General features: G+C 42.5%; 2 protein-coding genes across 3 annotated transcripts; both read left to right on the top strand.

The window, feature by feature from the left end:
• Window positions 1-81: 81 nt before the first annotated feature.
• efcab10 (EF-hand calcium binding domain 10) lies at window positions 82-1,601 on the top strand. Its single transcript, XM_071326632.1, has 4 exons — window positions 82-286; window positions 899-1,063; window positions 1,315-1,405; window positions 1,533-1,601. The coding sequence occupies exons 1-4, from the start codon at window positions 184-186 to the stop codon at window positions 1,576-1,578; spliced, it is 405 nt and encodes a 134-aa protein (XP_071182733.1). The 5' UTR covers window positions 82-183; the 3' UTR covers window positions 1,579-1,601.
• A 386-nt stretch (window positions 1,602-1,987) lies between these two features.
• Window positions 1,988-14,189, top strand: LOC139530328 (sorting and assembly machinery component 50 homolog A-like). Of its 2 annotated transcripts, XM_071326627.1 has the most exons (15): window positions 1,988-2,147; window positions 4,847-4,957; window positions 5,117-5,218; window positions 5,324-5,411; window positions 5,545-5,651; window positions 5,914-6,044; window positions 6,182-6,269; window positions 6,521-6,649; window positions 7,183-7,254; window positions 7,413-7,499; window positions 7,723-7,793; window positions 10,680-10,747; window positions 10,830-10,976; window positions 13,425-13,566; window positions 13,818-14,189. In XM_071326627.1, the coding sequence occupies exons 1-15, from the start codon at window positions 2,064-2,066 to the stop codon at window positions 13,861-13,863; spliced, it is 1,473 nt and encodes a 490-aa protein (XP_071182728.1). In that variant the 5' UTR covers window positions 1,988-2,063; the 3' UTR covers window positions 13,864-14,189. The 2 variants fall into 2 exon arrangements, with proteins under 2 accessions (XP_071182728.1, XP_071182729.1); XM_071326628.1 differs by lacking the exon at window positions 4,847-4,957.
• The last annotated feature ends 278 nt before the right edge of the window (window positions 14,190-14,467 follow it).

Raw genomic sequence — 14,467 nt, forward strand, 5'->3', positions numbered from 1 at the left:
AATCTGAGTCATTATTTATTAATGAATAAACTTAAATTATTCTTATAGTTATCATTCTGATTTTGATCATTCAGAGCGCTAGACGAGGAGGAGCGCACAGCAGACCATTCTCGCAGACAGCGCCAGACGATTTGGCGTATCCATAGCAACCAATGTAGCTAGCTACATATACTTTTCAGAAGAATGGCGACACCAAGAGAGCAAGAGGCTGCAGATTATCTTAGAAAACACAAAATTATCGAACTCATGGATAATTTAACAAGCATGCTCTTCTTTTACAGACCAGGTTAGACTTATTTTTCATTATTTGTTAACATTTTCTTCCCATCTTGTTTGGTGGTTGAAGTAAAACGTAAGCTAGCCTGATGTGCTAACGCTAACTACACTGACTGATTGACTAACGTTAGGAAAGAGGGCCGTCATAATAAACTCCTCACTAGCATCCTCTTTGGCAACATTAGTCATTTAAATCCCCCCCCAAATCTCGTGTTTTGTATTCTTTCTTATACTATAGTGTTGTTTTTCATGATCTGTTTCACACTAGTTTGCAAAAGAGAATGGTTGAGATATAAGGTCGGGTTAAAGTCAAATCAAGTTGTATTTGTCACATGCGCCGAATACAACAGGTGTAGTAGACCATACCGTGAAATGCTTACTTACAAGCCATTAACCAACAATGCTTTGAGAAGTTAAAAAAAAAAATAAGTAAAAAATAGAAAATAAAAGTATAAATAATTAAACAGCAGCAGTAAAATAACAATAGCGAGGCCATATACAGGGGGTACCGGTACAGAGGCAATGTGTGATCTACTGCAAAACAGGAGGATCATTCCTATGACATAGCCTACCTACACATGACATGTCTTTTCCCCCATCATCTGTGCTGTTTCTACTACAGAGAGACCAAACGAGTTCCTGATCACACAGCTTGAACAACTGAGAGCATCCAAAATGCGGTCACTGGATTGCCCAAGCCTGTTCAATGACACAAACCTGGATGCCGTTTTGGGCATCTTGGATCCTAACAACCAAGGGCACATCACTTTTTTTCAGTACAAGGAGGGTGAGTCAGAAATTGGCCATTTGATCATGTGCGAGGCAATGGCCGAGAAACAATATGGAGGGGATTGGACTGTATCAGATAAGTGCATCAAAGACAAGTAGGGGGCATACCAAGGGAATACAGAGGATTCAGCCTATATAAGTCTAAGCCTATAAGTCTAATAATACTATACCACAACCTAATGTTTATGCCTCTCCATCACTCCCAAGGAAACACTCATTCAACATACTATGTATGATTCTGTTTCACAGCACTAACCACTTTGGGGATTGAGAAGTTTAATGAGTGTCCTGAAGGTGTGGCCAAGGACAAGATATCTCACGAAACCTTCAAGAGAGAGGCGTAAGATCTATGGATCTCTTTTAAGTCAAACATAAGACAAATATTCATTCAGTAGATAAAATGTTTGTTATTGTGAGACACTGTGTGATGTGATTATCTTTGTCATTTTTTCTATATTTATTTACAGGAAGGAGGGCTTACAGAGAAGCTCAGCAACGTTTATATCTAAATAAAATTGGAGATCTCTGTCCCATCACTCTGAGTGACTGATATGTGACTGATATGTTTATGATGGCTATATGAACTATTCATAATAATGAAAGTAATGGTCAAATTGGATTAGTTATAGTCAGATGTGTGTTGTCTGGACCCAGTATTGTCACAGTCTTGAATGCAAGTTGTCTCGGCTTGTCCACCATACATAAATGGGCATGCACCCGTTCCAAAAGTCCTACACAAATCCAAGTACATGTTATTATATGTTAACTAAGCAAAGCTTCAGTTTTGAAAATATTCATTTTACTGGCTATCAAGAGGTTTTATGTGTACACTATTGTTTTGTGTTTACAGTAAGCGACTGTTTGCAATTTATTTTGTTCTGCAATATATTGTGAAACGTTGACATCTTGAACACCCCCAGGGTGGATGAGGGGGCGTGGTGTTGGTGGTGTCATGGCGTCCACGAAGCCACATATCTCTTGAGCCGAGTGTGAATTAAATGTCCCTTCATTTCTTAAAACAAACACCAACATTTGAAGTGCGTTACATTCAAGACTTAATCATGGGCACCGTCCACGCGAGGGTAAGGATAACTGCTTAAAATGCAAAGGGTGAACGCATGACCTCTGAGTACAGTAACCGGAATAGCTAGCGTAGTCAGCACGCAAAACGAAAGGGGTCCAGTTGGACTGCTTGCCAACTATGGCAGCTAGCTAAACTCCAGAAACACGAACTGTCCATACCTTGTCCTTGTAAGTGAAGGAAATTAACAGTGTTGCATAATTGCAACAACAACATTGGTGAACGTTGCTCGTGTATCGCGCTCACTACAGCCACTGATCTGAAATAGTGAGGACACATCATATGCATGGGGGTGCATTAACCATTTACACTATTAGATGCTTAACCACAAGCTGAAAATGTCCAGTAAATTAAACTAATGACATTTTGAAGAATGTGTCTTGTAAATACCAGTCTTGTGGTCAGGTGCCACAAAGAGGGAAGGAAAGAACCGAACAGGTCAGCACGACTGGTCCTTGCATATGTACACGGAGAGCTAACGTTAATATGCATGTCAATCTCTCCAGGCTCAAAGTAGAGCTAGACTTCATCACTACTTGTTTATGTCAGAAGTATTGACATGTTGAATGCACTGTGCTGTCTGTTTAAACTATTAGCACACAGCTCAGACCCTCATGTAATGCATACCCCACAAGACATTCCACCAGAGGTCTCTTCACAGTCCCCAAGTCCAGAACAGACTATGGGAGGCGCACAGTACTAGTAAAGCCACGACCACATGGAACTCTATTCCACATCAAGTAACACATGCAAGCAGTAAAATCTGATTTAAAAAAACATACAAATACACTTGATGGAACAGCGGGCACTGTGAAGAGACAGACACACATGATAACATACCCACTATACACACACGCACACATGGATTTTGTGTTGTAGATACAGTTGAAGTCGGAAGTTTACATACACTTAGGTTGGAGTCATTAAAATTCGTTTTTCAACCACTCCACAAATTTCTTGTTAACAAACTATAGTTTTGGCAAGTCGGTTAGGACTTGCACATCTACTTTGTGCATGACACAAGTAATTTTTCCAACAATTGTTTACAGACAGATTATTTAACTTATAATTCACTGTATCACAATTCCAGTGGGTCAGAAGTTTACATACACTAAGTTGACTGTGCCTTTAAAAAGCTTGGAAAATTCCAGAAAATTATGTAATGGCTATAGAAGCTTCTGATAGGCTAATTGACATCATTTGAGTCACTTGGAGGTGTACCTGTGGATGTATTTCAAGGCCTACCTTCAGACGCAGTGTCTCTTTGCTTGACATGAGAAAATCAAAAGATATCAGCCAAGACCTCAGAAAAAAAACATGTAGATCTCCACAAGTCTGGTTCATCCTTGGGAGCAATTTCCAAACGCCTGAAGGTACCACGTTCATCTGTACAAACAATAATACGCAAGTATAAACACCATGGGACCACGCAGCCGTCATACCACTCAGGAAGGAGACGTTCTGTTTCCTAGAGATGAACATACTTTGGTGCGAAAAATTCAAATCAATCCCATAACAACAGCAAAGGACCTTGTGAAGATGCTGTAGGAAACGGGTACTAAAGTATCTATATCCACAGTAAAACGAGTCCTATATCGACATAACCTGAAAGGCCGGTCAGCAAGGAAGAAGCCACTGCTCCAAAACTGCCACAAAAAATCCAGACTACGGTTTGCAACTGCAGATGGGGACAAAGATCGTACTTTTTGGAGAAATGTCCTCTGGTCTGATGAAACAAAAATGGAACTGTTTGGCCATAATGACCATCGTTATGTTTGGAGGAAAAAGGGGGAGGCTTGCAAGCCGAAGAGCACCATCCCAACCGTGAAGAACGGGGGTGGCAGCATCATGTTGTGGGGGTGCTTTGTTGCAGGAGGGACTGGTGCACTTCACAAAATAGATCCATCATGATGATGGAACATTATGTGGATATATTGAAGCGACATAAGTCAGGAAGTTAAAGCTTGGTTGCAAATGGGTCTTCCAAATGGACAATGACCCCAAGCATACTTCCAAAGTTGTGGCAAAATGGCTTAAGGACATCAAAGTCAAGGTATTGGAGTGGCCATGACAAAGCCCTGACCTCAATCCTATAGAACATTTGTGGGCAGAACTGAAAAGCGTGTGCAAGCAAGGAGGCCTACAAACCTGACTCAGTTACACCAGCTCTATCAGGAGGAATGGGCCAAAATTCACCCAACTTATTGTGGGAAGCTTGTGGAAGGCTACCCGAAATGTTTGACCCAAGTTAAACAATTAAAAGGCAATGCTACCAAATACTAATTAAGTGTATGTAAACTTCTGACCCATTTGGAATGTGATGAAAGAAATAAAAGCTGAAATAAATAATTCTCTCTTCTATTATTCTGACATTTCACATTCTTAAAATAAAGTGGTGGACAGGGCATTTTTACTAGGATTAAATGTCAGGAATTGTGAAAAACTGAGTTTAAATGTATTTGGCTAAGGTGTATGTAAACTTCCCACTTCAACTGTATATGGTAGTAGAGTAGTGGCTTGAGGGCCGCTACTCCATAATAAATACAAATATTGAGATTAACTAGTACCTTATCATAATGACCAAAACACTACATCCACCTAATTACCTGTTCAGCTAATGAGTTTTGTACAGATAGCTTTAATATTCAAGATATAGCCTGATAAGTCATCGTATTCATCACTAAATCTGTTTTGTTGCAGAGTCTTGATCCTCTGCCAATGCAGGGACCCGAGCTGGGGTTTCATGCAGATGACATTGAGAGGCCAGATATGGAGCAGGAGTCAAAACAAGAGGTCCTTGAAAACAAAGCTGTATGTTTTTTTTGGTCACTCAGTCCTGAATGAAAACCGCATTGACTCAAGTTGTGACTTAATCCATAAGAATTTCTGTGTGGTTGAATGTAAAAGTTACCTTTTTAATTGTTGGCTGTCACTGCTGATTATAACACATTTTATATATTTGTCCTGTAGGTCATAGTCCAGCGTGTACACATAGATGGTCTCGGAAGAACCAAGGAGGATTGCTTAACATACGAGATTGCTGATGTCTTCCGTGCCAAGAACTTGATTGATGTGAGTGATTCTATCAGTACAGTACAGACCATGTTTATTCACGTGTGGAGTCTGTATAGAGACTGTAGCAAAAGTAGGATTGACTTTGTTTACTGTTTGTTCTAGGTCATGAGGAGAGCCCACGAAGCCAGACAAAAGCTCCTGCGTCTCGGTATCTTCAGACAAGTGGAGGTTGTCATCGATACCTCACGAGGTACTGTGGTTAGAAAGGGGATCTATTCTGACGACAGTATCTTGTCCAAAATGTAGTATGTTACTTTGGAAGGGACTAAAATGAATGGGAAAGTAGGTAAAGCACTCACAACAACAACAATACTTCCTTTCAGGGGTGGATGCTCTGCCTAATGGGCTAGATGTGACGTTTGATGTGACTGAGCTGAGACGCATGACTGGTAGCTATAACACCATGGTTGGAAATAACGAAGGCTGCATGGTGAGAACTCCTGAGTGATGGGCTCTGTTCAATGCATTGTTTCAATTCATTCCTCACGTCCTATCGCCTCGCCTCCTTCTCAACCGTACTGGAGGAGAAGGTCCAAGATCCCTCCCCTAGGACCTTCTCCAATGCCTTTTGAGAAGGAAGCGAGGAGAGCGGATACCAGGAATTGAGGAAAGATTCATTTAGTTTGAGCCATGGTGGTGATTACAAGTGAAATTGAGGTACCATCCTCTGTTTTTACTGCCTCCTACTTTAGGTTCTTGGTCTCAAGCTGCCCAATGTCTTCGGTTCTGCAGAAAAGCTCACTTTCCAGGTCTCCTACGGCACCAAAGAGACTTCCTATGGGCTGTCGTTCTTCAAGCCCCAACCTGGCCACTTTGAGCGCAAGTATGAGATAAACAAAGCTGCTAATTCCATTATTAGCAATGCTTCAAAAACAGTGAATTGTGTTGTTGTTTATTCTGCATTTCCCTGAGCTCTTTTTGTTTGGTATCAATCTAATTGACTTTCTCTGGATGTTGCAGTTTCGCTGTCAACTTGTACAAAGTTGCAGGCCAATTTCCATGGAGCTCGCTGAGAGAGACTGATCGCGGCGTCTCCACAGAATTCAGTGTAAAGATAATTTTCCATTAATCTATCATTATTGTACAAGTTCTCATTTGGTATACTCCTGTGCTCTGTGTTACCTCTGGACTCTGTGTGAAATAACCAAGGTGATTGGTTTATTTTTGCTGTTATGCTAACTAATATGAGTAGAATGGAATTTCTCTGCTATTTTTCTATTCAATTTCATCCTACTGGTAATGCTTTTGCAAATGCTTGATCCTCTCGGGTTTCTCCCTTTCTTTTTTGTATGCAAACAGTTCCCTCTCTGGAAGACAAACCACACCCTGAAGTGGGAGGGTGTGTGGCGAGAGCTGGGCTGTCTGGAGCGTACCGCATCGTTTGCAGTCCGGGAGGAGAGCGGCCACTCCCTCAAGTCATCACTCTCGGTACCGGGACTTCAGTTCCGCTTCACAGTCCCCACACAACTACCTTTAGTACCAGGGATAAAACATTAAAATATATATTTTTAATCAGGAAAAGCCCATTGAGACCCAGTGTCTCTTTTTCAAGGGAGACCTGGCCAAGAAGGCAGCAACATTCAATACATTACAGAATTAAAAACATACAACAATACAAACAATTCAACAACATGATCCAGCCTTTAAAAAAGGATTTACACTCCTCTGTAACAGAGTCTCCCATCAAAATGTTTAATTAATTCAGTGACACTTAACATATCTAGATTAAGCATGGATTGTAGACCATACCATGCCTCTGGTGCACAAGATGAGAAGGCAGTCTTGCCTAATCGTGATGATACATTTGGACTCAAATTCTATTTTCAGATCTGTATACTTAATTTGGGTTTCTGTGTAAATCTTGCATTGATGTTGTCAAAATCTCAAGTTAGGATTCGACCCACTGAGACATTTGAGACAATACTTTTCATCAATATGTCTCTTCTCCTTTGCAATCACAGCACTCCATGGTCATCGACACCAGAAACTCGGCAATCCTTCCCAGGAGGGGTGCCTTGCTGAAGATCAACCAGGTGTGTAGGTTTACATTACCTGACCCGGTGTTGCAGCCAGTAATGATTTCCTATTTAAACCATTTCCCAAACCATTTTGAACCGACAACACATTCAGGCGATGCATCGTTGTGGTTTTAAATGTTGATGTTTATCATGTAAATGTAAATGTTTTTCAGGAGTTGGCAGGATACACTGGAGGAGATGCCAGCTTCCTGAAGGAGGACTTTGAGATCCAGTTTAACAGACGTCTCTTCTGGGACTCGGTGAGAACCTGAATTGTTTTTATTTATCAGGAAGAAATTTGTGTGTGAACTTGAGTTACACACATGGATCTAAAGTTGGAATAGTAATAATCACCTTTACAGTAAACACAAGTTCTAACCAACAGCTTGTTGATGGAGGGTTGAAAAATGGTTGTGGTCAGGTTGGGGGAAAAAGAGCAAGTAGGAGAGCACTTTTGTTGAGACCTCTTCCTCTATCTTCCAGGTCCTGTCTGCATCTCTCTGGGGGGGATGCCTCCTGCCCATTGGAGATAAGCCAACTTGCATTGCTGACAGGTAAGACAATACTCTCTATTCCACAATGCCGTCACTGAAAAGCTGGGGTGTGTGAGAGAAACTGTGTTTACCTGATTTGTTTGATATTAATAGTTAGCAATTAATACGTAACGAATAGGAAGACATTTCTGTCCTGCTAATGCTGTGTTTTTATGGTCTCCGCTCTAGTTCCCTGCAGCTAATCTGGGCGAATGGTCACTAGAGATGACTTGAGCTGACAAATGAGTTAAAGACTGCGTTGCAAAGACAAGAATGTGTTTTACTAGGGATAGCTTAGGAGTAGAACAATCCCTCATTGTCTCAAAATCATTCTTGCATCTGGGGAACTAAGCCAGGGCGGGGTTAAGACAGCCACCCTGTGCAGATAACGACCGGATGAACCCAGAGTGGCTTATGATGCCCCCAATCTGCATGAAGGGGGTGGAACCATCCATGACCCAGCATTGTTAGTGTCAGCTATATACAGTGCGGTGAAAAAGTATTTGCCCCCTTCCTGATTTCTTGTTTTTTTGCACATTTGTCACACTTAAATGTTTTAGATCATCAAACAAATTTAAATATTACACAAAGATAACCCAAGTATACACAATGCTGTTTTTAAGTGATGATTTTATTTATTAAGGGGGAAAAGCTATCCAAACCTTCATGGCCCTATGTGAAAAAGTAATTGCCCCCTAAACCTAATAACTGGTTGTACCACCCTCAGCAGCAACAACTGCAATCAAGCGTTTGCGATAACTGGCAATGAGTTTTTCACATCGCTGTGGAGGAATTTTGGCCCACTCTTCTTTGCAGAATTGTTTTAGTTCAGCCACATTGGAGGGTTTTCGAGCATGAACCACCTTTAAAGTCACGCCACAGCATCTCAATCGGATTCAATTCCGAACTTTGACTAGGCCACTCCAAAACCTTAATTTTGTTTTTTTTAAAGCCAATTCAGAGGTGGACTTGCTGGTGTGTTCTGGATCATTGTCCTGCTGCAGAACCCAAGTCCACTTCAGCTTGAGGTCATGAACTGATGGCTGGATATTCTCCTTCAGGATTTTTTGGTAGAGAGCAGAATTCATGGTTCCATCAACCACAGCAAGTCGTCCAGGTCCTGAAGCAGCCAAGCAACCCCAGACCATCACACTACCACCACCATATTTGACTGTTGGAATGATGTTCTTTTTCTGAAATGCTGTGTTACTTTTACGCCAGATGTAACGGGACGGTCACCTTCCAAAAAGTTCAACTTTTGTCTCGTCAGTCCACAGAATATTTTCTCAAAAGTCTTGGGGGTCATCAAGATGTTGTTTGCCAAAAGTGAGATGAGCCTTTATGTTCTTTTTGGTCAGCAGTGGTTTTTGCCTTGGAACTTGCCATGGATGCCATTTTTGCCCAGTCTCTTTCTTATGGTTTGAGTCATGAACACTGACCTTAACTGAGGCAAGTGAGGCCTGCAGTTCTTTAGATGTTGTTGTGGGTTCTTTAGTGACCTCTTGGATGAGTCGTCGCTGCCCTCCAAATTTTCTCCATTTGTGGATAATGTCTTTCACAGTGGTTCGCTGGAGTCCCAAAGCTTTAGAAATGGCTTTGTAACCCTTTCCACACTGATAGATGTCAATAACTTTGTTTCTCATCTGTTCCTGAATTTCTTTGGATCGCGGCATGATGTCTTGCTTTTTGAGATCTTTTGGCTACTTCACCTTGTCAGACAGGTTCTATTTAAGTGATTTCTTGATTCAACAGGTCTGGCAGTAATCAGGCCTGGGTGTGACTAGTGAAATTGAACTCAGCTTTCCAAAAAATGTGATCAACCACAGTAAATTCATGATTTAACAAGGGGGAGGGGGGGCAATTACTTTGTCACATAGGGCCATGAAGGTTCGGATAGATTTTTTCCCTTAATAAATAAAATCATCACTTAAAAAATGCATTTTGTGTTTACTTGGGTTATCTTTGTGTAATATTTAAATTTATTTGATGATCTGAAACATTTAAGTGTGACATGTGCAAAAAAATAAGAAATCGGCAAGGGGGCAAATATTTTTTCACAGCACTGTATAGTACTCTGCATTTGCGCAAAGGTTAGGCTACTCGGTTGACTAGTTTCATTATTGCAATAATTCATCGATATTAAATATAGACGATTGTTTGAGGAAATGACAAAGTCTCTGTCAGTATGAATTTCCACGGCAGGTGTCAAACATGGCCCGCGAGACGATTTTAATGTGGCCTCCCACGTTATCTGTATACCATGTTGTTTCTTGACCCTTCAATGGTTTTCTACCTGCAACTGCTCGGCACCCGACCGCAAGGCGCTACAGAGGGTAGTGCGTACGGCCCAGTTCATCACTGGGGCCGAGCTCCCTGCCATCCAGGACCTCTATACTAGGCAGTGTCAGAGGAAGGCCCTAAGAATTGTCAGACTCCAGCCACCCAAGTCATAGACTGTTCTCTCTTCTAGCGCCCGGCAAGCGGCACCGATGCACCAAGTCTTGGAACCAACAGGACCCTGAACAGCTTCTACCCCCAAGCCATAAGACTGAAAAATTGTTTGTCCAAGTAGCTATTGGTTAACTATTTAACTATCTGCATTGACACATTTTGCACTAACTCTTTTGACTCATCACGTACACTGCTGTTACTGTTTCTTATCTATCCTGTTACCTCATACCCCTGCACATCAACCGGTACTGGTACCCCGTGTATGTAGCCAAGTTATCATTACTCATTGTTTATTTATTCCTTGGGTTATTATTTTTCTATTATTTCACTTTTTTCCCCTCTTTGCATTGTGGGAAGGGCCCGTAAGTAAGCATTTCATTGTTAGTCTACACCTGTTGTTGACGAAGCATGTGACAAATACAATTTGATTAGATTTCTGACCTATTCGTCTCTTAGGTTCTATCTCGGTGGTCCTACTAGCGTCAGGGGCTTCAGTATGTACAGCATCGGCCCTCAGAGTGAAGGTGAGATGTTATCCATTTCAATAAAGTCCGATTTAGGTTACATTCTCACATCACATGTGTGGTTTTATTGTTGGTATGACAGGTGACTACCTGGGAGGTGAGGTGTATTGGGCTGGAGCCGTCCACCTGTATAGTCCGCTGCCCTTCCATCTAGGCAAAGGGGGATTCGGAGACCTCTTCAGGATCCACTTCTTCCTCAATGCCGGGAACCTGTGTAACCTCAACTATGGTGGGTGTTTAAAGATGTAATTCACCCCACAATCAATGTTGTTCAAATACATCAGTATGAGAAATGCAGGACTCAATCAGCATTATATTGGAAGGAGTGGCACCACTCACTCAAGTTTATTTTATATAGCCCTTCGTACATCAGCTAATATCTCGAAGTGCTGTACAGAAACCCAGCCTAAAACCCCAAACAGCAAGCAATGCAGGTGTAGAAGCACGGTGGCTAGGAAAAACTCCCTAGAAAGGCCGAAACCTAGAGAGGAACCAGGCTATGAGGGGTGGCCAGTCCTCTTCTGGCTGTGCCGGGTGGAGATTATAACAGAACATGGCCAAGATGTTCAAAATGTTCATAAATGACAAGCATGGTCAAATAATAATCAGGAATAAATGTCAGTTGGCTTTTCATAGCCGATAATTAAGAGTTGAAAACAGCAGGTCTGGTACAGGTAGGGGTTCCATAACCGCAGGCAGAACAGTTGAAACTGGGACAGCAGCAAGGCCAGGTGGACTGGGGACAGCAAGGAGTCATCATGCCGGTAGTCCTGACGTATGGTCCTAGGGCTCAGTTCCTCCGAGAGAGAGAAAGAAAGAGAGAAGGAGAGAATTAGAGAGAGCCAAGATGTTCAAAATGTTCATAAATGACAAGCATGGTCAAATAATAATCAGGAATAAATGTCAGTTGGCTTTTCATAGCCGATCATTAAGAGTTGAAAACAGCAGGTCTGGGACAGGTAGGGGTTCCATAACCGCAGGCAGTTAGTAGTAATAAGCAGCATTTTTAGTAATAAGCAGCATTTTTTAATAAGCAAATCAAATGTTATTTGTCACATGCGCCAAATACAACAGGTGTAGACCTTACCGTGAAATTATTACTTACAAGCCCTTAACCAACAATGCAGTTCAAGAAAGAGTTAATAAAATATTTCCCAAAAAATGTATCTTAAAGTAACACAAATGTACATAACAATAAAGAGGCATTATTCAGGGGGTACCGAGTCAATGTCCAGGGGTACAGGTTAATCGAGGTAATTTGTAAAGTGACTATGCATAGATAGTAAACAGCGAGTAGCTGTAAATAGTCCGGGTGGCCATTTGATTAGTTTAGTTGTTCAGCAGTCTTATGGCTTGGGGGTAGAAGCTGTTAAGGAACCTTTTGGTCCTAGACTTGGTGCTCTGGTACCACTTTCCTTCCTCTGGCACCGCCTAGTATATAGGTCCTGGATGTCAGGAAGCTTGGCCCCAGTGATGTACTGGGCCGTACGCACTACCCTCTGTAGCGCCTTCCGGTCAGAGATCGAGCAGTTGCCATACCAGGTGGTGATGCAACCGGTCAGGATGCTCTCGATGGTGCAGCTGTAGAACTCTTTGAGGATATGGGGACTCATGCCAAATCTTTTCAGTCAACTGAGGGGGAAAAGGTGTTGTTGTGCCCTCTTCACGACTGTCTTGGTGTGTTTGGACCATGATAGTTTGTTGGTGATGTAGACACCAAGGAACTTGAAACTCTCGACCTGCTCCACTTCAGTCCCATTGATGTTAATAGTGGCCTGTTTGTTCCTCCTTTTCCTATAGTCACACACAGTCGTGGGTGAATAGGAAGTACAGGAGGGGACTAAGCACGCACCCCTGAGGGGCCCCAGTGTTGAGGATCAGCGTGGCAGATGTGTTGTTGCCTACCCTTACCACCTGGGGGCGGTCCGTGAGAAAGTCCAGGATCCAGTTGCAGAGGGAGGTGTATAGTCCCAGGGTCCTTAGCTTAGTGATGAGCTTTGTGGTCACTATGGTGATAGCTAACTTCCCCGCTTGCTAGAAATGGAAGTTCATTGCACAATGGTCTATTCTGCGACTTTATACAGGGAAAGAGAATCATCTATGCTTTTCAGTACTCTAGCTTTGTGGTTCCCATACTGTGGGGCGCGCTCCCTAGGGCAACTCAGCTCGGCTTTCAACCTACTCTTAAAAGTTGTCGCAGTAGAATGCACAATGTGCAATTTCGAGATTGGGTAGTGCATCATCAGTTGTTCTCTGGTCATGTCAGTCATTGCATACCTTAGAGAGCTACTTATAACTTGTCAGAAATGTCCAGATCAAAATGTTTTTTTTAGCCCATAGATTGTGTAGTAATGTTTGAGTCACTCATATCACATGAATACACATTAGACATGGATAGAATTGCAAGACAATTCGCTTTTAAACCGCAAAATATTTTATGCACCTCATGACAAAATGTGTAGAATTGTGGGAAATGAGCTTTAAACCTGCAAAATGTTCTCTCTGCCAACAAGAGGGATGTGAACAGGTTGCGTCAAGAACAGTGCTTGTGCCCATAGAAATAGACGTGGCGCGGGGGGGGGGGGCGCGGGATGTTCCTCAATGCTGGAAGGGGAGCCTGAGTGAAAAAGTTTGGGAACCACTGCTCAAGGTTTACTCAGGCTGTGTTTTCCTGTAGGTGACGGGCCTCAAGCACACCTGAGGAAACTGGCAGAGTGTATCCGCTGGTCTTACGGAGCGGGAATTGTGCTGCGACTCGGAAACATCGCCCGGCTGGAGCTCAACTATTGCATTCCCATGGGCGTCCAGAGTGGCGACAGGTAGCCTAATATCTGCCCATTCTGTTGTCAAACCATGACGTGATAGTATATAGATGAGCAGTACACTTTTATGCCTGATTCAAACTATAAGGCCGACTCGAACCGTGTTGTCCTTTCCAGCATGGTTTCAGCAACTACGGTGGATGCATAACCAGGCCAGCCCAGTACAGCTCGGCTTTGATCAGTTTGGCTCAATATTGTGAAAAGGGTATCGAGTTACTGTTAAAAATAACACAAGTCTTTTTGTTTAGGATATGCGACGGGTTTCAGTTTGGAGCTGGAATCCGATTCCTGTGATGTCCTGCTGTCTTGCTGAATTGAGTTGTGGACTACAGGAGTTTGTTTAATTGGTTTTAGTAAGTGAGACGTCTGGACCCTTGCAGCACACCGAAGGTTGCTGGGAATGCAATGGCTACTACAACCAAACTATTGTATAATGGACGAGGCAACAATGGAGGTTTTCCTCCAGTACAAATGAATGACTGGAGCCACCAGTGCTCAAGATGTGGAAGCCAAAGGTGACATATCAGCCATGAGTGCCCTTATCATGAGTCAAATAATGTGGTCTGGATTATTATGCTCGGTAATAAATTATGTACCCCTCTACAGGTATTCAAAAACCACACTAGTATGCGTCTTTCTATGGCATTGACCTACCTTCCGGTTGATTTTGCATGGCATGGATTTGTGGTTAGTGCTTGAGTTGTTCAGAGAGTATATTAGTTATTAAGGACAGCAGTATATTAGTTATTGGGGTGGCAGGTAGCCTAGTGGTTAGAGCGTTGGGCCAGTATATTAGTTATTGGGGTGGCAGGTAGCCTAGTGGTTAGAGCGTTGGGCCAGCAACCGAAAGGCTGCTAGATCAAATCCCAGAGCTGACAAGGTAGAAAATCTGTCGTTC

The sequence above is a fragment of the Salvelinus alpinus genome, chromosome 9, assembly GCF_045679555.1.
Source record: "Salvelinus alpinus chromosome 9, SLU_Salpinus.1, whole genome shotgun sequence".
NCBI lineage: Eukaryota > Metazoa > Chordata > Actinopteri > Salmoniformes > Salmonidae > Salvelinus > Salvelinus alpinus.

Bases quoted from the DNA above. Each gene is read 5' to 3' on its own strand.
- efcab10 (XM_071326632.1), top strand. From the start codon at position 184: ATGGCGACACCAAGAGAGCAAGAGGCTGCAGATTATCTTAGAAAACAC. The intron at 287-898 runs GTTAGACTTATT...TTTCTACTACAG, and splicing joins GCTCTTCTTTTACAGACCAG to AGAGACCAAACGAGTTCCTG. The intron at 1,406-1,532 runs GTAAGATCTATG...ATTTATTTACAG, and splicing joins GAAACCTTCAAGAGAGAGGC to GAAGGAGGGCTTACAGAGAA.
- LOC139530328 (XM_071326627.1), top strand. From the start codon at position 2,064: ATGTCCCTTCATTTCTTAAAACAAACACCAACATTTGAAGTGCGTTAC. The intron at 2,148-4,846 runs GTAAGGATAACT...GTTTTGTTGCAG, and splicing joins TGGGCACCGTCCACGCGAGG to AGTCTTGATCCTCTGCCAAT. The intron at 7,255-7,412 runs GTGTGTAGGTTT...AATGTTTTTCAG, and splicing joins CCTTGCTGAAGATCAACCAG to GAGTTGGCAGGATACACTGG.